We start from the raw sequence: 23,806 nt of genomic DNA, 5'->3' as shown, positions 1-23,806 counted from the left end.
CTAGCGGTATCGCTTCCGCCTGTTGCACAGGTGTCCCGGTTTCTATCCTGGCTGTTGGAGGTTTGTATGTTTTACATATATGTTATGTTTCGTTTATTCAATTATTAATGAAACTCGCTCATTTATAACGGATTAGAAACAACAAGAATAGGAAGCGTTATGAACTAAATGATAATTAGGAGAAAGTTGCATAATAACTACAGATTCCGTAAAAGGGCACTACTTGCAGAAGTGACGTCATTGCCTTCGCGTATTCACAACCGCGATTGAAATTTCCACATTGTTCTACATTAAAGAATAGCGAGGCTTAAGGAGAGTCAGGAACTAATAGTTGGAGAAATGTATAAGAAGAGTTGCAGATTCCAGAAAGAACAGGACAAAGATCGTTTTTAAAGTAGGCCACAGTCGTACATTGACAGGCCACTAATGGTTGGCAGTAATATATATCGTTTTCATGTAGTTACATGCGGAAACTGGATCGTGTGAAACATAAGTCGCCTAGAGAGTTTTAGAACAAAAGGTTTGATAAAGGAACAGCTGGAAGGATGTAGCAAGATAAATAATTAACCTGAAACATTTAGAAGACATGTTGAAAAATTGCAATGGTTTGGGTATACCGGAAATGGCGTAGCGTTACCATACATTTTGTTGGCGGAGATACGATTGATAACTTTATTAAATTCTGATTATATATTATACAAACGTCTAGTTGAGTTTATTCTATGCTTATGAAAAGAAGCCAATTAACTAGTATCGAGCGTGAGGGTCAAAATAAGGTTTCTGTGGGTAGTTGTGAAGAATAATTAGGTCAGTAAAAGAGGACATAGTACTTAGAGTTAATAAATAAAGCAGGATCGCCGACATCAATTTTTGAGACGTACAGCACTCGAGTTGGGGAGCACATGCGCTCCTTTCTCCGAGCCGGTTTTGATTTTTTTTTTTTTTTTTACCCCCCTAAGCTGCTGACAGGTGAGTAAAAATACAATCATTGAGTTGGCTTCAGTGATGCTGTGTAGGAAAGGCAGGTTTGAATGTTTTTTTTAGTCATTAGATACGAAAGATTAAAGTACAATTGTGGTCATTAGGTAAGTTACATGAAACGTTAGGTAAGGATTTAAGATTTACGTGGTACTTAACCAGCTTATTGGCAAAGTGTATACATGTTTTTATATGCAGATACCCACAAGCTCATGTTTATATAGAAAAATGCTTACTTGCACATATATACACACTTACATGTAACATACCTACATTTATTTGCTTACCAGTATGTATACCCAATAACACAACTATATATATACTTGCATGTACACACACACACACACACACACACACACACACACAGGCATCTCATAATCACTGGATTTATTCAACAATACCTAAGGCTAGAAAAGGTTCTTAATACCGAGAATTGTGGGATGAGGTATTTCTAGGAAGCGCCCATGATTTGGCTGATATTCATATTTTTTTTTTAGGAAATATTTACAGTAATCTTGTACTTTTTGTTTACGTCTTGGCTTCATGTCAGCTTTTTGTTTGTCTCCCAGAGGGAGCAGACATCTGTGGAGCTGGATATATTGATTTATTTTTAAGATATAAGATTAAGCAATTATTATTTGATGTGTAATATGTGGTGTGAGGGATTTGATCGAACAAAAAATGATAGGGTAAGAAAAATGTGTGGTAGTTAAGAGGAGCACGTATAAGAACTGAAGAGGGTAAACTGGAATGGTTTGGACATGTGGAGAAGATGGCTAAGACGGAATACGTGGTCGGCATTGGAGGTAACTGGGAAATTAAGGCGGGAGGGAATGGAATGAGACATGCTTTGAGACATCGGGGCTTAAACATGAAGGAGGGTATGAAGAGGACGGTGGAATAGAAAGAATTGGAACGATGTGGTATACAAGGGGCGACGTGCTGTCAGTGGACTGATCCAGGGCATAGGATGCATTCAGAGGAAACCACGGAGAGGTCTGAGTGGGGGGAGGGGGGATGGTTGAGGATGGAGGGGCTCTGGTTTCGTTCCGTTATACGTGACAGCTGGAGAGTGAATGCGGGGTCCGGACGTAGTCTGTGTGGATTAGGATGAGGGGTGAACTCAGGTGTTTTTTTTTTTTTCTTTTTGAGTTTTAATCCTCTTAACGTTTCGGCTTGCATAGCTTTAGTGAAGTTCGCCTCTTGAGGCGTGGAATGTAGGTGAAAGTGACCAACTTATGGCGAATTGCTGAAACACTCGTCGCTGCGCATCTGCATAAGTTGACCATACATCATATATAATGACCGAAAACTGAACTCGGACGTAGAACTTCACCAAGGAGTTGGAGGCGGAAGCTTGGAAGTGGACGCCGAGGGAAACTGTATAGTTTTCCCTCAAGGTGAACAACTTTGTCGTGAGAATTTCTATTTTTGATGAATTTGATATTTTTTCCCAATACCTACCTCTTTTTTTTTCATATTTTCCCAATTAACGTGGGTTAAGGATTATGAAAAGTCTTCAAAGTAAAGATTTCAGATGTTCTAAGGAGAGACAAAATAGGCTGTAAATGCAGCGCACAATTCCTCGCTGGATAGCCATGCTGAGGCGGTGAAATAGAAAGCTGGCTGCTCTCATATCCTCAGCTCGATGAGCTAGGTAAATAGAGAAACGTTCCTTCCCGATGCTTCCAGCGTCTCCGAACCCAATGGAACAAAAGGGTATTCTGGTTGCCAGGTCTTACCATATGTAGTGTTGATCCCTGATTTCTTCTACATCACTCGATTTTGTTGATGTCCTTTCCAGATACGCATCAGCTAAGGGGACGCACATACGCATTTACACAACAGCCTCCCGTCCTTCATTCAGACACAATGTTACCGTCAGACATAAGGAAGGAGTCGGTTCGACGTCAGACGAGGAATCGGGGTTCGTTTTCCTCAGGACCCACTCGGGTGGATATTGGTCCGTCAGGGAGGTGGTGCCATCCGCTGGATATATAAACAGTGGGGCTGTTTAAAGAGGCGGGGTAAATGAGGCTAAACAGACTAGGCTCGCAATCTATTGATTATTGATGATCGCATTGCTTGGGAGGAGTCTGCATCGAGCGCGGACGGACTGGCTGCATAGTGACGAACTCAAACTTGGGGACGAGGGATCTCGAATGGCAGAAGGAGGCAGCGGTGGCTTGGGTGTCAGGTGAGGGCCTAGTGACATGAGGAGAGATTCGAACTGACCAGTGTGGTAAGTGTTTCGCGCGCGCGCGCGTGTGTGTGTTTGAGTTTATCTACTATTATGTTCAGGGAGGAGGCTCTGCCCTCGAAAGGCCTCGTTTCTTCGACTCTGTCACTCATCTTTTAAACTTACGTACCCTGACCACATTCACAATCTCGAAGCTTTGTTTATTCCTTCCTTCCACTGCTTATATATAACCAAAGAAGTACATTGTATGTTTTCGAACAAGTTTCGTGCTTAATATCATGTTCTGTCCTCTTGTTGTTCTATCCTTGCATTGTACGAAGACTTGTTCACTGTCTACATCAAATCGATTTAGAAAATGAAGGTGATTGGATCGTCTTTCTACCATGGTGGACAGACTTAAGTCCTTTACCCTTTCTCCGTAACGCAGTTAATTGTATTCTGGCACCAAGTTTGTTGACACGCTGGGGACCTTCTCGATTACCCTTTTTGCGCTTGTAAGTTCGCCGACGAAACTTGAGAAGCTTTATCTACTTTTGGCCCAATGTAGGATGTGGACAGTTTGCTATATATATATATATATATATATATATATATATATATATATATATATATATATATATATATATATTTGCTTATCCTCACAGTTGAATACATTCCTAGTACTGGCCAGATGACAGCTTGTCTCCTTTTACTGTTCTTTTACGGTGGGACTTTGACGACATGTTAAGAGACAATGTCGGCTTTCATTTCCTCACCCAGAGATCCCTGCAGCGTACTGCCTGTAGGATGGTATTCATATAGAGATCTTTTGCTGTCTCCCATCCTCTGAACATTTACTCGAACTGAATTTCATGAAGCACGGTATTAGTCCAGTTTTGGAGTCTGTTTTAGGTCCCCTTGTAAGTGGATGCAGTCCTCCTCGCTCTTCGCTTCCCTCATTATCTGTAGACTCTTCCATGTTGGGGATCCGTTTCTCGTGGCAAGTCATTCATTCACATAATAGACCACGAAGTGTAATTGTCTCAGAACAGGACCCCGCGGCACTCCACTGGTGACTGGTTCTGTATGTGTGTATGTGTGTGTGTGTGTGTGTGTGTGTGTTCAGCTCCCTGGTGCAGCCTACTTCTTCATCCTTTCCTCGCCCTCAATCCCAGTGGTGGTGGTGGAGGTGGCCCTGAACATTGTGCTGCGGGGAAGGTGATGACTTGTCTTTGTTGATGCTGACATTGTGTTCTGCAACGCTTAGGACGGATCCCGACCTGGCGGTAACCATCGCAAGGTTGCTAGAGGGGCAGAGAGAGGAGGAGGAGGGTCGGGTCGTACCGTAAGTGGGTCTCGACCATAGAAACACTACGCGTCACACCCACGTCAACGACCCGTACTGTGAGAGACCTCCCTCCTCCTCCCTCCTCAGGCAGCTGACCTGTGACCACAACTCGGGCGCTGGGAACCCCAAACTGACAGAGGCGTTCCCCCACGATTGCTGGAGACGAGTTCTGAGGTATGATGTCCAGGGTCGCACAGGATGCCTAGCAGAAGAGACAATGGACGGGTAGATTTTAGTCTACACCTTCAGGTGACCAAGGCACAGGAATGAACTGCACCAAGGTACAGGAATGAACTGCAACAAGGCACAGGAATGAGCTGCAACAAGGCACAGGAATGAACTTCAACAAGGCACAGGAATGAACTGCAACAAGGCACAGGAATGAACTTCAACAAGGCACAGGAATGAACTTCAACAAGGCACAGGAATGAACTGCAACAAGGCACAGGAATGAACTGCAACAAGGCACAGGAATGAACTGCAACAAGGCACAGGAATGAACTGCAACAAGGCACAGGAATGAACTGCAACAAGGCACAGGAATGAACTGCAACAAGGCACAGGAATGAACTGTTTCCATTTGTCTGAGGGAAAAAAAAAGAATGAATGGCTCTATGGTTCATGATGTCTGCTGAGGGTCTTTGGTGATGTCAATGCAGGCTTGGGTTGTGGTGTACCAGGTCAGTTCCGCGTGTCATGGTGAGGTTACCTCCCCGGGGGTGTGATTGATGGAGGGCGCCTCCAACACACACACACACACACACACACACACACCTACCTCCCTGCCCTGGCGGTGCCAGTCAAGGTTGTCGTCAATCGAGGTCGTGGCAGGAACAGGTCGTCCTGACCCCCGTGTGTGGTTAGTCAATGTCATGAGAGAATGTCACATTACAAATGAAAGCGTAACCTCTGACCACTGACCTCTGCGTCACTTCCTGTTCTCCTAGACTTCCATGGGGGCCACTTCCTGCAGAGTGTTGAGGAGGGGGAGGGCGAGGGAGGGGGGGCAAGTCTTGCGATCGTGGGAAGTTGGGGGAAAACGTACGTCAGGCGCAGGACACACACACACACACACACACAGCCCCTCCCTGCACACGGTCTATGGTCCTCTCTCCGGCCGGGGTTTTCTGTACGGAACCCCGTTATCATCCGGAGACCGGACGTACCCGTGCCAACCTCTCATTGTGGCAGAATCGGTCACATTTCAGTACCCAGACACCGTCAACACACAGGTGGTGGAGTGGGAGGGAAAATACCACTTGGTATGATGACTTGGGTCATCTAGGCTGGTGTGTGTGTGTGTGTGTGTGTGTGCCTGTGCAGGCTGGCTGACGCTTGCTTGATGACCATGGCTCATGCAAGAGGCCTGGTGTGTGGTGTATGTCTTCAGTGGCGCAGATCTTTTAAGAGCAGCACCTGCGGACTCGAACCCTTGCGTCTGCTTGGGAGGACATCTCCCCTTACGGGTCATGACCACAGAGGGCGCTGTAGGACACCCGAAGTGGTTCTTCACCTCTCAGACTTTTAAGTTGCGTGGAAGGCAGTGCCTGATCCACCCTGTAAAGGGGTGGAAAGTGGACTTAATGATGACGGATTGTGGAGATGGTGGAGGGTATGTGCGTGCGTGATGGGTGGCAGATTGTGGAGGCGGAGGGTATGTGGGTGAGGGATGTGTTGTGGAAGTCACTGGTGTAGGGTGTGGGTCGTGGTGCTGTACTCTCACCAGCACACACAATACATGCTTCCAGCCAGCCACTCCCACGAGTATGATGAATGCGATCTTATCTATATTCTAAGAACGAGAATTCATAAAACCTATCTCGTGTATTCTCACGACGCTCCACAACACTTGTGAAGCGGGACAAAATGTGAATCACCAGTTCGGTTGGGTAAAGGGAATTGTGGCTAAGATGTAAACAGTTTACATTAGAAGTTAAGGTATAGCCTAGTCGAAGTTAGCGTAGCGACGTTAAGATGTACACAGTTTACATTAGAAGAATAGTTATAGCCTAGTCGAAGTATAGCGTAGCGACTTTAAGATGTACACAGTTTAAATTAAAGTTTAAGGTATAACCTAGCGACGTTAAGATGTACACTGTATACATTAGAAGTTAAGGTTTAGCTTAGCCGAAGTATAGCCTAGCGTCGTAAGATGTACATAGTTTACATTAAAAGTTAAGGTTTAGGTTAGCCGAAGCATAGCCTTGCAACATTAAGATGTACATAGTTTACATTAGAGGTTAAGGTATAGCCTAGCCGAAGTATAGCTTAGCGACGTTAAGATATACACAGTTTACATTAGAAGTTAGGATATAGCCTAGCGACGTTTACTTCGATGTTATTGAGGCATTACATTGTGTGATTTATCGGAAACTATTATGCCCATTTGAGCATCAAAATGTGTTCATGACTTCCATATCTTGGATTTACAACTGGGAACAAAGATAGATACTTCAGACTTATATATAATGGGATGATCCAGCAGTGTGACGTATTCTCCAGCCTATATAATGGGATGATCCAGCAATGTGACGTATTCTCCAGCCTGTGTGTGTGTGTGTGTGTGTGTAACGCTCATACTGGCAGTTTAAGTGTAATCCTTAATGAGGAGGAGGATGTTGCATACTTCACACTCATCTTGTCAACACCTGGTCAACGAACGTCCAGCGTCTGTGGTTACGTTCCTGGAAACGCTTGCGTCGCCTGCAGTGCGCAGTGCAGCATAGTTAAGGGCAGTGAAATAACAATGGTTGGAAATATTACTAGGAATATATTAAAAAAGATGTATGTATTGAGTTCCATTGCAAGTTTAGTTTCCAAGTTTATGCTCCACGTTAAGCCTTTTTTATTACGGGCATAAGTCAGGCAAAATCCATATAGGTCTCTTGCCATTCAGTTATTTAGACGGCAGGAAATAAATATCACTAATATCTTGCTTAAACTTTTCGAGTTACGACCAAGGTTTATGTTACAGGTTAGAGAGAGTGGCGTCCGGCAACGGGGCGGAGCGATACTTTGAACACTAAGTCAGCCATGATGCGCGGGCGTTAAGAACAACCAGTACGGTAATTCCTCGAAAGCAATTTCAACATCAGATCCGTAAGGTATGTTGGCGGCTTTTCCTTCAGTTCGTATAAGATCTACATAGGTCTGGCCCAGAATTACCGTAGGTAGGTAGAAGGGGTGTGATGATGTTATTAAGAAAGTTATCATATAATTAATCCATTGCCTGGATTCTCTCTCTCTCTCTCTCTCTCTCTCTCTCTCTCTCTCTCTCTCTCTCTCTCTCTCCGAAGCCAACAGTGTTGCTGCTCAGTAATCCAATCTGCCTTACGTTGGGCATGTGTGGACAGCTTGCTCTGGACGTAAGGTTTAATTATTCCCAGCTAATATTCTGCCTATAATACATGACGTAAGTGTTCCAAGACGAGAGGTACTGTGCTCAGCTTAATACTAGGATTCAGTGATGTAGATGTGGACCTTTGCCTGCGTGTTGAGGACGCACGCCGCCGCCGCGCGCGGGAAGTCTTTTTGACTAGGCTGTACCGTGGTCACTAGGCGGAAAAGAGCACAGCGTCGTCAAGGATCTTCATGCCCGCCCAAACAGGAGACGAGTTTAACCTTCACCCGCTTGGAGCGCAGCCTCGAAACTGGAGTAGCCCCTTCAAGGGGGTGGAGGTTTAGTTAAATATATATATATATATATATATATATATATATATATATATATATATATATATATATATATATCCGTGGTATAACCGTTATAGACTGAGGGTACCTCCGTGGTGTATCGTTTAGCATTCACGGGTCGCCCTGAGTCGAGCGCATAGGTTCGAATGCTGGTTGCAGGCAGTGGGTCCAGTCAACTCAGCTGTTCGGTCGCGACGCAGTCACTACATACGTATGTTTGAATTCTAGTCGTGGCAATCCGTTCACAGTCCATGTAGCTGTTCATTCTCCTTGGGAAGAAGTTTGCAGTCTGTAGAGGTTGAGGGGGCTTGGGAAGTGAGTCATTTGTTTCCTGATGGCAGCACTGGTGGCAGATTTGAATGAGAAAAGGAAGAAGTTGAAGACTGAGGTTGGAAATGTGTATGAAAATTTGAGAGTAAATGTGAATAAATGCAAGGTTATTAGGTTTAGCAGGATTGAGGGACAGGTTAGTTGGGAGGATGAGTTTGATTGGAGAAAACTTGGAGGAAGTTAAGTGTTTTTTTTAGCGGGGGCTGGAAATCCTCCCCTTTCATCATTTTTTTTTTTTATTATTTTTCCAAAAGAAGGAACGGAGAAGGGGGCCAGGTGAGGATGTTCCCTCAAAGGCCCAGTCCTATGTTCTTAACGCTACCTCGCTAACGCGGGAAATGGCGAATAGTTTGAAAGAAAGAAAAGAAATATATATATATATATATATATATATATATATATATATATATATATATATATATATATATATATATATATAGAGAGAGAGAGAGAGAGAGAGAGAGAGAGAGAGAGATCCTTTAACAGGACACATTCCTGATGAGTGCCCGGTAAGTGAAAAATATGTTTACAGGGGTTGTTATAAACATGCCTATGAAGATGCATTCTTGACAAGTGTCAAGTCTCACGCTAGAAAGTGATTTAGAATGGCTTCCCTCGGGTAACAGCATAGGCTCTGCAGATGTCATGATGGCGTTTTATTGAGAAAACAAAAAATATCAGTTCTAATATAAATGTGTGAAACAAAATTCACTCAGCATTTAACAAGTCTGTTGGAGTTTGCTGTGTTTGGTCATACTGCCGCGCCCCCGCGAGTGCCCACGTCAGTGACAGTGTTCGCCGTGGTCCCCAGCAGCTTATTCTTTGTGTGGGGGATTAAAAAAAAGCCTTCGTTGCGACGAAGGACGTAGTGGACTGCTTGGTTCTTTTTTCATCCCCTTATCGTTATCAAGTATCGTTTTCATGGTAAACGAAGCTAATCTAAGTGACGGACCCACTCGTGCGTGACGTCCGTCTTGCCTCGCCCCTCCGCTAACATTTACATTTTTAAAGTGTATTAATCAATCACTTTCCCGGCCATCTTGGTTGTTTTACTTTTTCCTCGCACCATGCATGCTGTTCCTCCAGACATGGTAAGTTTGAAATGATTTCTAAACACACGTAGGATATGGTTGAAAATAGAGCGACGGAGACAACAAATTGACGCGGACTATGGCGGGATGTACACACGAGGCAGAATGTAAACAAAGATGGCGACGTTTGGTGGATTTCGTTTTCTAATTTCATTTCTTGATACTTTCATATCTTTATAACTTGCATTTATGTATTATATATATATATATATATATATATATATATATATATATATATATATATATATATATATATATTTCTGTGGAAGGTATTAAGAATATATGGTGTGGGAGGCAAGTTGTTAGAAGCAGTGAAAAGTTTTTATCGAGGATGTAAGGCATGTGTACGTGTAGGAAGAGAGGAAAGTGATTGGTTCTCAGTGAATGTAGGTTTGCGGCAGGGGTGTGTGATGTCTCCATGGTTGTTTAATTTGTTTATGGATGGGGTTGTTAGGGAGGTGAATGCAAGAGTTTTGGAAAGAGGGGCAAGTATGAAGTCTGTTGGGGATGAGAGAGCTTGGGAAGTGAGTCAGTTGTTGTTCGCTGATGATACAGCGCTGGTGGCGGATTCATGTGAGAAACTGCAGAAGCTGGTGACGGAGTTTGGTAAAGTGTGTGGAAGAAGAAAGTTAAGAGTAAATGTGAATAAGAGCAAGGTTATTAGGTACTGTAGGGTTGAGGTTCAAGTCAATTGGGAGGTGAGTTTGAATGGAGAAAAACTGGAGGAAGTGAAGTGTTTTAGATATCTGGGAGTGGATCTGGCAGCGGATGGAACCATGGAAGCGGAAGTGGATCATAGGGTGGGGGAGGGGGCGAAAATTTTGGGAGCCTTGAAAAATGTGTGGAAGTCGAGAACATTATCCCGGAAAGCAAAAATGGGTATGTTTGAAGGAATAGTGGTTCCAACAATGTTGTATGGTTGCGAGGCGTGGGCTATGGATAGAGTTGTGCGCAGGAGGTTGGATGTGCTGGAAATGAGATGCTTGAGGACAATGTGTGGTGTGAGGTGGTTTGATCGAGTAAGTAACGTAAGGGTAAGAGAGATGTGTGGAAATAAAAAGAGCGTGGTTGAGAGAGCAGAAGAGGGTGTTTTGAAATGGTTTGGGCACATGGAGAGAATGAGTGAGGAAAGATTGACCAAGAGGATATATGTGTCGGAGGTGGAGGGAACGAGGAGAAGAGGGAGACCAAATTGGAGGTGGAAAGATGGAGTGAAAAGGATTTTGTGTGATCGGGGCCTGAACATGCAGGAGGGTGAAAGGAGGGCAAGAAATAGAGCGAATTGGAGTGATGTGGTATACAGGGGTTGACGTGCTGTCAGTGGATTGAACCAGGGCATGTGAAGCGTCCGGGGTAAACCATGGAAAGCTGTGTAGGTATGTATATTTGCGTGTGTGGACGTGTGTATGTACATGTGTTTGGGGGGGGGGTTGGGCCATTTCTTTCGTCTGTTTCCTTGCGCTACCTCGCAAACGCGGGAGACAGCGACAAAGTATAAAAAAAAAAAAAATATTTCGCGACCGCTAGACGATACTTTGTTGAAAGAGATATGGGTATATCAACACCACCTCATTGGTGATATACAGTGGATGTTAATGTGCTGAGAGGGGCAGCTGGTGGGATGTCTGTTCATTACCTTGTGGAGGCGAAGGTGAAGATTTATATAGTTTTCAGGAAAGAGGAAACGCTCAGGGTAAGAAGAGAGAGCGGTGAGAGTTTGTGAGCTTGGAAAAGAGACTTGTGTGAAGAAATGCCGAGGATTGAGTGTAGAATGGAAAAAGCGAGAATAAATGAAGTAAGGGAGTGGGTGAGGAACGGCTGGTGTTTAGGGAAGCAGTGCTGGCATGTATGTGCAAGAGATGAATGTGACATGCGTAAGGTGGGATGCGTAAGGTGGGATACGGGTAGATTAGATAGGGTAGTGAATGGTGGAATGAAGTGAATCGACAACGAAAGAATAGAGAGGTATATGGGCTGTGCTTACAGGGAAGGAGTGGAAGTGAATGGGAGATACTTAAAAGAAAACGGCAGGCGGTGAAGAGGAAGATGCAAGGATTGTAAAAGATGGCAAATGGGAGATGGAGTGGGCGATCATCAGTAAACTTCATCGAGATGTTTTGGAGGGAGGTTAGTTATGTACGTTAAAGGAGAACAAATGGGAACATCGGTGAAGGGGGCAAAGGGGGAAGTCAGAATAAGTAGTGGTGGAATGAGGAGGAGATGGAATGAGTATTTTGAAGGACTGTTGAATGTATTTGATGATAAGGTAGCAAATGAAGTGTGTGTAGGCGTCTGGGTGGTATGCGAAGTGTCTCAGAGAGTCATGGAGAGTGGTTTGATGAAGAGAGAAGAGGTGTTGAAAGTCTTACGTCAGATAAAATGTGGCAAGGCGGCTGGAGTGGATGGTATTTCTCAAGATAGGGGTAACTGTGTCGTTGATTGGTTGATTAGGATTTTCATAGTATGTCCCGGTAAATTGTAAGGGAGGGTAGTGACATGTACAGAACACCATAACTGGGGGAAACATTGTGGTTTCAGAAGAGGTAGAGGATGTGTGGATCAGGTGTTTGCTTTAAAGAATGTGTGAGAAAAAATATAGAAAAAGGTTTTGTTTGTGGCATTTACGGATCTAGAGAACACGTATGATAGGTTTGACATAGATACCTAGTGGAAGGTCTTAAGAATATACGATGTGGATGGAAAGCTGTGGAAATTTGTGAAAACTTTTTGAAAAGGTTTTAATGCATGTGTGCGAGTAGGAAGAGAGGAGAGTAAATGGTTCCAAGTGAAGGATTGTCTCCAGCAGGGGTGTGTGATGTCACCACGGCTGTTTGATTTGTTTATGGATGAGGTGGCGTGGGAGGTAAATGCAAGTCTTGACGAGAAGGGCGAGTAAGCAGTCTGTAGGGGATGGGTTAGTGAGTCTGTTTGCTGATGATACAGCACTGGTGGCAGATTCGAGTGATAAACTGCAAAAGTTGGTGACTGAGTTTGGAAAAGTGTGTGAAAGTAGAACGTTGAGAGTCAATATGAAGAGAAATATTATTAGGTTTAGCAGGGTTGTCACAAGTTAGTTTGGGTTGTAGGTATGTTTGAAGGTATAGTAGTCCTGACAATGTTATATGGTTGCGAGGCATAGACTACAGATAAGACTGTGCGGATGAGTGTAGATGTGTTGGAAATGATATGTTTTAGGACATTGTGGTGTGAGATGGCTTAATCGAGTAAGAAATGGTAGGGTTCGAGGAGAGCATGGTTGGCAGAGCTAAGATGGTGTGCTGAAATGGTTTGAACATTTGAGGAGAACGAGAGGTGTGAGATATACAGAGAGGAAATATGTTAGAAGTAGACGGGGCAAGGAGAAGAGGTAGACCAAATTGAAGATGAAAGATTAAGAGTGAAATAGGTTTCGAGTGATCGCGGGCTGAACATGCAGGAGGGTGAAAGGCTTGCGCGGGATAGAGTGAATTGGAGCGTTATGGTGTTCAGAGGGCAACGTGCTGTCAGTGGACTGAACCAGGGCAAGTGAAGCGTCTGGGGTAAACCTTGGAAAGGTCTGTGGGGCCTGGATGTGGATAGGGAGCTGTGTTTTCGGTGCATTACACTGACAGTTAGAAACGCGGATGTGGCCTTGGCTTCGGATGTACGCAGTGCTACCTCGCAAACGCTGGAAACGGCGAACAAGTACGAAACGAATATATATATATATATATATATATATATATATATATATATATATATATATATATATATATACGAAGCGCAGAATGTACAGTCACAGGAATAAACGTGTAAGCGTGTGCGTTGAGAGTTGTGCGTGCGTGCGTGAGTGCGTGCGTGCGTGTGCCCGTGTACCCGTACTGTAAGTTCAGGTCACGAACGCCAGCACGTTTACACCATACATCCACCTGTACAAATTTTCCTCCCTCGAAGTTTAATTACAAAGGTCAGGCGCAAGCGTAGTTAACCTAAATTCACCAATAACCTTACCTAGACCTTTATACTAGAAGGTTAAGGTCGCCCAGCTACTCTCCATACTTGTTTACCGCGGAATATATTGTGCTAGAAGCTCTTGCGTAAACATGTATTATATTCTCCCCATCCATAACGTACGTGCTAATTTGAAGCAATTTTCGCTTTATTAAACCGGTTTTCGCTAGTAGTAAGCGGCTGTTAACTCATTGGCAACGTTGTTCATAAGTTTTTTCATGTCGGCGGCACACCTGAAACGATCGCTTTATATATATCTACGTGCATTTGTTTATGAGTTTGTGACCTCCACGTATGGTGTAATTGATGGTTGTGAGGGCGGCTACTGCTGCTGGCTGAATGGATGGTTAGCTTGGTCACGGAGGTCGGGAGAGGCTGAGGCATGTGATGGAATGCTTCGACGTTGGAGAGAGAGAGAGAGAGAGAGAGAGAGAGAGAGAGAGAGAGAGAGAGAGAGAGAGAGAGAGAGAGAGAGATTCATTTCCTATCACAAATTCTCGTATGTACATTACCAATACACATAGCCAAGTCTGACCTTTCTTCTCTCGCTTTCATAAATGTGAAGAAAGAAAAAAAAAAATGCTGCATGTACCAGACAGACATATGTATTAGAATATAATGAAAGGAGAAATAACGTACTATAGCCAAGACTGGGGGGGATTTTTCGTCATAGAAAATGGTTTCCATCCGTCCAAGTAAGAGCATGGGAGACAGGGGTAGCGGCTGTGTGTGTGTGTGTGTGTGTGTGTGTGTGTGTGTGTGGGGACTTGAAGCTATTGTGGATCTTGTGTCTCCAAACACCCTGGAACCTCCCAAAAGATATTGGTGTCGACCTAACTTCTCTCCACGGTGCAACTTCTGTATTCCTGGAAAATGTCTCGTGTCGTGAACGACTATTTTCCCGCTTCACGTGTCGGGAATGGGACACCTCTTTATAGCGAACTTCGTCCGAATGAAGTGGGATGACTATCACTTTATGCTTCTTTAATTACCCCAGTAAGATTATAAGTAATCAAGTATACCTATTATAAGTGACTTTCAAGTTATCATCATTTTGTTCATGTTTTTTACGGTCACTTAAAAAAAACGGGTATGTTCCGAGTGTGTATTGACCGCCGAGGTGTTTCCGCCTGATCTTAATACCGGGAGGCATAGAGGCGACTCTTGCCCGGTGAGGTCGGGGAGATGCGCGGTGGCCATGGTCCTTATGTTAAGGGTACATAAGGCTGACGTATCGTGGAGGCACCAACGACCACCGATGGCTCGACATTTTGGAGATTTTCTCAGTAATTTTCGTTCACTGGTTAAATGTATTCCACTTTGCTCTCAGAACTCACCCAGTAAACTATTAGCCTACTATTTCATAATGGCATTCTATGACTCACATTCCAAAATTTATAATTAGTCGAGAGGAAAGGATGTGGCTTGAAGTAAAATTGACGGATATATCTGGCTATTTCAGTTGGACAAGAGATCCTTTGCAAGTGAAACATTTGATACGGCATTGATGTCGTGTGGGAGGGAGGGAGGGAGGGAGGTGTTGCCGCGTGCAGCCAGCCGCCAGTGAGGTGTGTGTGTGTGTGTGGCGAGGAGGGCAGAGTACCGTCACGGCTCCTCGGGTGTAGTCAGTCCTTTCTCAGAGGCGGGGAACGCCACACCACCCTCACCATGGAGTCAGATAGTATCAACAGTAAGTACCGACCCGTTGAGTTACCCGACCACCACCACCACCCTACCCTCCCTTCCCTCCCCGCGCGCGGAGGGAGGGAGGGAAGGCACCGGTGGCAAGTCATCACACCCCCCGATGTATAGATCCCCCAGTGCCTCCGCGCGCCGATGCCGGGTGGGACATGATAGTGCTATACGGGACACCCCCCCCCCCGTGTGCCTGCCTGGTGCATAGAAGCTGACTGAAGACGTTTCATTTTTTTAAGGCCGGGGTGGCATTACCATCCACTAGGAAATGGACCGTGAATATTACTTCTCTTATGTATGAATATTATTATGTACTGACATACAAATAAATAAGGACACTCGTGTGTGTGTGTGTATATATATATATATATATATATATATATATATATATATATATATATATATATATATATATATATTTAAAGAAATATATCTATTTGAAAACAAAGGTGATTTTTGAAGGCGTGAGATGTGGGTGTTGGGTGTGGGGGTCAGTGAAGCTAACCTGTCGTGCGTTGATTGATCTCCCTTTAACACACGCGCCTTTGGGAGGCCCCCCAGACCAGAGACCTTCCCTCTCTCCCCCAATCTTACATTCTGGGAGTAATCGTCCAAGTTGGTCTCATTGTGTGATAGTGCAGACCATGCAGGAGGACCACACAGTGTGCATTTATGTGTGTGTGTGAGTGAAGAAATTGAGATTATTTGTATATGTGTATACATTATATATGTATTTTTTTGAGGGTCTCTAGGCTGGGAGGTGTGGCGGGGTGTGTCTAGGCACTCACTCAGCCCCTCTCTCTCTCTCTCTCTCTCTCTCTCTCTCTCTCTCTCTCTCTCTCTCTCTCTCTCTCCCCTAACACGAGCTTTCCAGCGATGAAATAACGAGACTGGAATTTTCTCAGCGAAGAAATTGGCGGGTCCCCCATTCTGTCACTGTCCTTTTTTTTTGATAGTTCATCTGAATGAAGGACGTGCATAATTGCTTCGTATGCTGTACACTCTCGTTAAAAAAAAGTCAAGTGGCGTCCATGATCAACGGATTCAGCTGTGTTAACGCCAAACATAGCAACCTGGAGTATGATCTATATATTAACTTTCTTACCGCTTGGTTTGTATATACCAAGATTTTTCGTCTGCTCGCCTCTAATTCAAGCTGAGGTTTCCGCACGATGCGTAGAGATCAATGTATTTTGCGTAAGGCGCGTAGCCAGAATTGGATGAGGAGGTCGGTTGGTTGGTTGGTGGAATAACCAACTCACAAGAGATGAACAGCTCAGAACAAAAGAGTATTGGAACACATTGTGTCTTAAAGGCTGCAATCGCGTTTTTGGAGTTATTTGGATGTTGTATTGAAGGACTGATATTTAATCAAGATTGCCATGAAATTGAACCTAGCGGTTATACACAAGTGAAGCGAGGGTTTCGGAATAAATGTGAATTTATGATATTTGATAACATCCAACAGCTGTTGGCCATAATCCAACAAGTTTTTTTTTATGGAATGAACGAATAAACTTTTTCTTTTTGCAAGCAGAAAAGATATTGTTAGTATAAATACTAGTGATGTGTAAGGGAGTCGGTCAGATGAACACGGCTGTCATATTGTTTAATAATATATATATATATATATATATATATATATATATATATATATATATATATATATATATATATATATATATATATATATGATTTTTGTATGAGTTATTGTATATCGTATAACTCAAGGAAGGGGTAGGGGTGTGAGATGCCCACCCTCCCCACCCCTGACGTACCCATATTTTGCCATCAGTGGCTGATGGTTGGGAGGCAGACCTGTGCCTGGTGAGGAACCTGGTGTGTTGTGGTGTAAACAGCGCTGGAACTAGTGAGGGATATTGATAATGATAATAACAACAGCATCAGAATAACACCAACAACAATGATAATAATGATAATTATGATGATAATGATAGTAATAATGATAATGATCATTATGATAGTAATAATGATAATGATCATTATGATGGTAATAATAATAAGGATAAAGAGGACAAATGCGAGTTGGGTGAGAGAGTATTAGTAAATTTAAAGGAAGAATAGAAAGATGTGTTGGAAGTGAATAATGGGGAAAATAACAAGAGCAAGTGAGAACATCAGTGAAGGGGGTAAAGGGGAAGTGATAACAGGCAGTGATGGGATGAGGAGGAGATGGATTGTTGAATGTGTTTAATGATAGAGTGGCAGATGTAGGTTGTATTGGTCGGGATGTTATGCGAAGTGAGAGGGTCTAGGAGAATGGTTTGGGGAGGAGAGGAGGTGGTGAAAGCCTTGCGAAAGATGAAATGTGACAAGGTGGCTTGAGTGGATGATATTGCTGTTTGAGTGGATGGTATTGCTGTTGAATTTATTAAGAAAAGTGGGTGACTTGTTGATTGGTTGGTAAGGATATTCAGTGTATGTATGGATCATGGTGAAGTACCTGAGGATTGGCGGAATGCATGCATGCATAGTGCCTTTGTTCAAACTAGAGGTCCAATTTTTTTGTTTTAGTAAACTTAGTAAATTGTATGGGAGGGTACTGGTTGAGATGGGTGAAGGCACTTACAGAACATCAGATTGGGGAAGAGCAGTGTGGTGTTAGAGGTGGTAGAGGATGTGTGGATCAGATGTTTGCATTAAAGCATGTGTGAAAAATACTTTGAGAAACGGATGGTATTTATGGATCTGGAGAAATCACATGATAGGGTTGATAGAGGTGCCTTGTGGAAGGTCTGAAGATTATGTAGTGTGGAAGGAGAGCTGTTAGAAGCAGTGAAAGGTTTTTATCAACGATGTAAGGCATGTGTACGAGTAGGAAGAGAGGAGGAAGAATGGTTCCAAGTGAGGGTTGGCCAGTGGTAGGGTTGTGTGATGTCACGATTGTTGTTCAGTTTGTTTGTAGATGGGTTGGTGAGGTAGGTGAATGTGTGAAAGTTTTAGGGAGAGGGGCGAGTATGCAGTCTGTTGGGGATGAGAACGCTTTTGGCGGGTTCGAGTGAGAAATTAAAGAAGTTAACGATTGAGTGTAGAAGAGTGTGTGAAAGGAGAAAGCTGAGAGTAAATGTGAATAAAAGCAAGGTTATCAGGTTTAGCAGGGTTGAGGGTCAGGTTAGTTGGGGGTGTGAGTTTGAGTGTAGAAAATAGGAGGAAGTGAAGTGTTTTAGATACCTAGGCGTGGACTTAGCAGCAAATGGAAACATGGATGCAGAAGTGAGTCATCGGGTTGGGGAGGGGTCGAAGGTTTAGGGAGCGCTGAATAGTGTGTGGAAAGAGCGAAAGTTATTTGGGAGAGCAAAAATGGGTATGTTTCTAGGAATAGTAGCTCCAACAATGTTATATGGTTGCAAGGCGTGGGCTTTAGATAGGGTTGTGTGGAGATGTTGGAAATAGAATGTTTGAGGACAGTATGAGGTGTGAGGTGGTTTGATCGAGTAAGTAATGAAAGGGTCAGTGAGATGCGTGGTAGTGAAAAAAAGTAAGTTTGAGAGAACTGAGGAGGGTGTGTTGAAATGGTTTGGACATAAGGAGAGAATGAGTGAGGAAAGGTTGACAAAGCGAACATATGTGTCAGACGTGGAGGGAATAAGGAAAACTGGGAGACCACATTGGAGATGGAAGGATGGAATGAAAAGAGTTAGAGCGATCGGGGCCTGAAAATGCAGGAGGGTGAAAAGTGTGCGCGGGACAGAGTGAATTGGAACATTGCGATATCCTGGGGTCGACGTGCTGTCAGTGAACTGAACCAGGACATTTGAGCGTCCGGGGTAAACCATGGAAAGGTCTGTGGGGCCTTGATGTGGATAAGGAGCTGTGGTTTCGGTGCATTACACATGACAACTAGAGAATTCTTCGTCTGTTCGTGGTGCTACCTCACTAACGCGGGAAACTGCGATCACGTATTGAATAAACGTCAGTGATAGTAACAATGATAAAAAATATGATATTGATAACATTAGTAGTACTGATAATGATAATGCTGTTAGTTTTACTGCTACTACTACTACTACTACTATTATTACTACTACTACTTCCGCTAATGCTATTACTACCATTTCTACTACTACTGCTACTAACAATAGCAACAACAATAATAACAATAACTGCTTTGAATAGAAAGTTGTAATAACACTCAGCTTCTACTATTGCTTCTGGTGCTTAGTACGAGAGGAGCGGTTTCAGAGAGAGAGAGAGAGAGAGAGAGAGAGAGAGAGAGAGAGAGAGAGAGAGAGAGAGAGAGAGATTGCAAAGTATGAGGGGGTCACTGAAGCCCAAGGTATACTAGATAGAGATACAACAGATCGGGCAGTGGGTGGTATATGTTTATGGGCCACGCTCCCAACACGGCCCATCCCTCACTCCCCCAACGCTCATCGTAGCCTGTCATAATGTCGCGTCTATACAAGTTTCTGCGGGTCCCCTCAACACGTCGGCCATAAGCAAGGTGAGGCCAGAGTGTTGTTAATCTTACCAGACGGGACCTGTCTAGCCCTCCGTGGCTAAGCTGAGGCACAGCAGCCCCCACACAGCCATCACTTCGTCAGGAAGGTTTATATAACTCCTCTTTGCGAGATGTAGGAAGACCTGGGCGTGTGTGTGTGGTGTGAAGTTCTGCCGTGGTTCCTGGTTGGAGGAAACACCCCTCCGTGTGTGTGTGTCGGCCGCTCAGGGCCCTGTGCTGGACGGTGAGCCAGCCAGACCTGACCTGGGGTCAGTACATTGTGGCGGGTCACAATGTACTGGGGCATTCCAAGGTGTTGCCTCTGCCCTGCTCCTGATAGACGCGCGTTTGGACGTTTTTGTGATTGAATGTCCTCAGCGATATTCTGATAGTATTATCCTTGAAGATATTCAAATAGTCTTATCCTTGAAGATATTCAAATAGTCTTATCCTTGAAGATATTCAAATAGTCTTATCCTTGAAGATATTCAGATAGTCTTATCCTTGAAAATATTCAGAGAGTATTATCTTTGAAGATATTCAGAGAGTATTATCCTTGAAGATATTCAGATAGCATTATCTTTGAAGATATTCAGATAGTCTTATCCTTGAAGATATTCAGATAGTATTATCTTTGAAGATATTCAGATAGTATTATCTTTGGAGATATTCAGATAGCATTATCTTTGAAGATATTCAGAGAGTATTATCTTTGAAGATATTCAGAGAGTATTATCTTTGAAGATATTCAGAGAGTATTATCTTTGAAGATATGCAGAGAGTATTATCTTTGAAGATATTCAGAGAGTATTATCCTTGAAGATATTCAGAGAGTATTATCCTTGAAGATATTCAGAGAGTATTATCCTTGAAGATATTCAGATAGTATTATCCTTGAAGATATTCAAATAGTCTTATCCTTGAAGATATTCAGATAGTCTTATCCTTGAAAATATTCAGAGAGTCTTATCCTTGAAGATATTCAGAGTCTATCCTTGAAGATATTCAGATAGTCTTATCCTTGAAGATATTCAGATAGTATTATCCTTGAAGATATTCAGATAGTATTATCCTTAAAAGATATTGAAAGTTAGCAGTGCTATATATAAGCTATGCAGGAATCGTATTGTGAACATAGATTTTCTAACACGTAAACATGTGCTCACTGTGTTGATACCCAGCTATGTGATTCGTACCGATAAACCGTTGTGTCTGTCTGTCTGTCTGTCTGTCTGTCTGTCTGTGTACAGGAGACCTGGAATGTCGACAGCACAGAATTAGGGCGCGTTGCCTCAACTTGTGGACACTGCTTCCACGTGCGACACATGCTGAACGAAAAGTCCATATTATGAATGCGTAAAAGAATATATATATATATATATATATATATATATATATATATATATATATATATATATATATATATATATATATATATATATATGTGTGTGTGTTTTCGTCCCGGTACATATTGCGATGATGCCACAGCAGTAACACACCAGCCGATCTGTGTCCCACCCACTGGAGAAATATGTGTGTGTGTGTGTGTGTGTGTGTGTGTGTGTGTGTGTGTGTCTAGTGCTGCCCCGTAGTTTTGAGTAAGTGTGGACGTCCGTCCGCCCAAAACTGGTGTCGTGTTAGATGGTTCACGGGGTTGACATAGACACGGGTGTCGGATTACATGATTAGGAGGTGACGTAGAGGTAGTTGTTGGATTAGATGATCCAGGGGATGATATAGTCACACCCCATCTCGGTCATCCTACAGTCACGTCCCATACCAGTAATCCCACAGTGACGCCCCATCCCATTAATCCTACAGTCACGCCCCATCCCATTAATCCCATAGACACGCCCCATCCCACTCCAACAGCACATAAATCCCTTAACACCTTTTTTCAATGCAATATAAATTTTTTCAGTGCGTTTTGATTATTTATCGTTTAAATTACATGGTGATGGAGTGGTGCAATGTAATCCATCCATAAGAGTTACATTGGAGCACAGACTGGCCAGGAAAGTAATTCCATTTATTACGTGGGTTACATTGGTCTGACTTTACGTCCCTGCACGTAAACCCCGTCGTAATTTGAGGCAGCCCTATATGTGGATGTAGCAATATATATATATATATATATATATATATATATATATATATATATATATATATATATATATATATGGTAGAGGATGTGTGGATCAGGTGTTTGCTTTGAAGAATGTATGTGAGAAATACTTAGAAAAGCAAATGGATTTGTATGTAGCATTTATGGATCTGGAGAAGGCATATGATAGAGTTGATAGAGATGCTCTGTGGAAGGTATTAAGAATATATGGTGTGGGAGGCAAGTTGTTAGAAGCAGTGAAAAGTTTTTATCGAGGATGTAAGGCATGTGTACGTGTAGGAAGAGAGGAAAGTGATTGGTTCTCAGTGAATGTAGGTTTGCGGCAGGGGTGTGTGATGTCTCCATGGTTGTTTAATTTGTTTATGGATGGGGTTGTTAGGGAGGTAAATGCAAGAGTCTTGGAAAGAGGGGCAAGTATGAAGTCTGTTGGGGATGAGAGAGCTTGGGAAGTGAGTCAGTTGTTGTTCGCTGATGATACAGCGCTGGTGGCGGATTCATGTGAGAAACTGCAGAAGCTGGTGACGGAGTTTGGTAAAGTGTGTGGAAGAAGAAAGTTAAGAGTAAATGTGAATAAGAGCAAGGTTATTAGGTACAGTAGGGTTGAGGGTCAAGTCAATTGGGAGGTGAGTTTGAATGGTGAAAAACTGGAGGAAGTGAAGTGTTTTAGATATCTGGGAGTGGATCTGTCAGCGGATGGAACCATGGAAGCGGAAGTGGATCATAGGGTGGGGGAGGGGGCGAAAATTTTGGGAGCCTTGAAAAATGTGTGGAAGTCGAGAACATTATCCCGGAAAGCAAAAATGGGTATGTTTGAAGGAATAGTAGTTCCAACAATGTTGTATGGTTGCGAGGCGTGGGCTATGGATAGAGTTGTGCGCAGGAGGATGGATGTGCTGGAAATGAGATGTTTGAGGACAATGTGTGGTGTGAGGTGGTTTGATCGAGTAAGTAACGTAAGGGTAAGAGAGATGTGTGGAAATAAAAAGAGCGTGGTTGAGAGAGCAGAAGAGGGTGTTTTAAAATGGTTTGGGCACATGGAGAGAATGAGTGAGGAAAGATTGACCAAGAGGATATATGTGTCGGAGGTGGAGGGAACGAGGAGAAGAGGGAGACCAAATTGGAGGTGGAAAGATGGAGTGAAAAAGATTTTGTGTGATCGGGGCCTGAACATGCAGGAGGGTGAAAGGAGGGCAAGGAATAGAGTGAATTGGAGCGATGTGGTATACAGGGGTTGACGTGCTGTCAGTGGATTGAATCAAGGCATGTGAAGCGTCCGGGGTAAACCATGGAAAGCTGTGTAGGTATGTATATTTGTGTGTGTGGACGTGTGTATGTACATGTGTATGGGGGGGGTTGGGCCATTTCTTTCGTCTGTTTCCTTGCGCTACCTCGCAAACGCGGGAGACAGCGACAAAGTATAAAAAAAAAAAAAAAAAAAAAATATATTAAAAATATATGAAAAGAAAAAAGAATATATATATATATATATATATATATATATATATATATATATATATATATATATATATATATATATATATATATATATACACGTCAGTATAACAGTATGCTATGAATTAAGTTCCCTCAACCTCAGTTTGAACCTATGTATACATCGTATACCTAATGTGATGCTCTTATGCTTCTCATTATAATGTTTGTATGCCAATGAAGCGTGAAACCCAGTGTGTGTGTGTGTGTGTGTGTGTGTGTGTGTTACCTTGATTCATTATGCCGGTCATTCATGCCAGTTTTCCCCTGCTGACGGGGGTGGGGAAGGGGGGAGGGAGGGTCTGTGTTGGGTCCCTGGGCCCCGCTCGGGCCCACCCGTCACCCTTCTACGTCCCTGTACTGTACCCACTGTACTGTACTGTACCCACTGTACTGTACTGTACCCACTGTACGTTCTGTACTG

General features: G+C 43.3%; 1 protein-coding gene across 3 annotated transcripts in view; it reads left to right on the top strand.

Annotated features, from left to right (window-relative positions):
- Nucleotides 1-880: 880 nt before the first annotated feature.
- Nucleotides 881-23,806, top strand: part of LOC139756075 (sodium-independent sulfate anion transporter-like) — a 156,789-nt gene continuing 133,863 nt past the window's right edge. The window contains exons 1-2 of one of the 3 annotated variants that reach the window (XM_071675090.1): nt 881-969; nt 7,480-7,609. Coding sequence is in view for 2 of the 3 variants with exons in the window: in XM_071675088.1 (XP_071531189.1) it covers nt 903-969 (67 nt within the window). In the remaining variant the exon portion in view is untranslated. Of the gene's footprint in view, nt 970-7,479; nt 7,610-15,178; nt 15,300-23,806 lie in introns of those variants that run through there. The other 2 variants (XM_071675088.1, XM_071675089.1) reach the window with 2 other exon arrangements.

Source organism: Panulirus ornatus, chromosome 20 (genome assembly GCF_036320965.1).
Source record: "Panulirus ornatus isolate Po-2019 chromosome 20, ASM3632096v1, whole genome shotgun sequence".
Taxonomy (NCBI): domain Eukaryota; kingdom Metazoa; phylum Arthropoda; class Malacostraca; order Decapoda; family Palinuridae; genus Panulirus; species Panulirus ornatus.
This window is presented reverse-complemented; position numbering and strand designations above follow the sequence as displayed.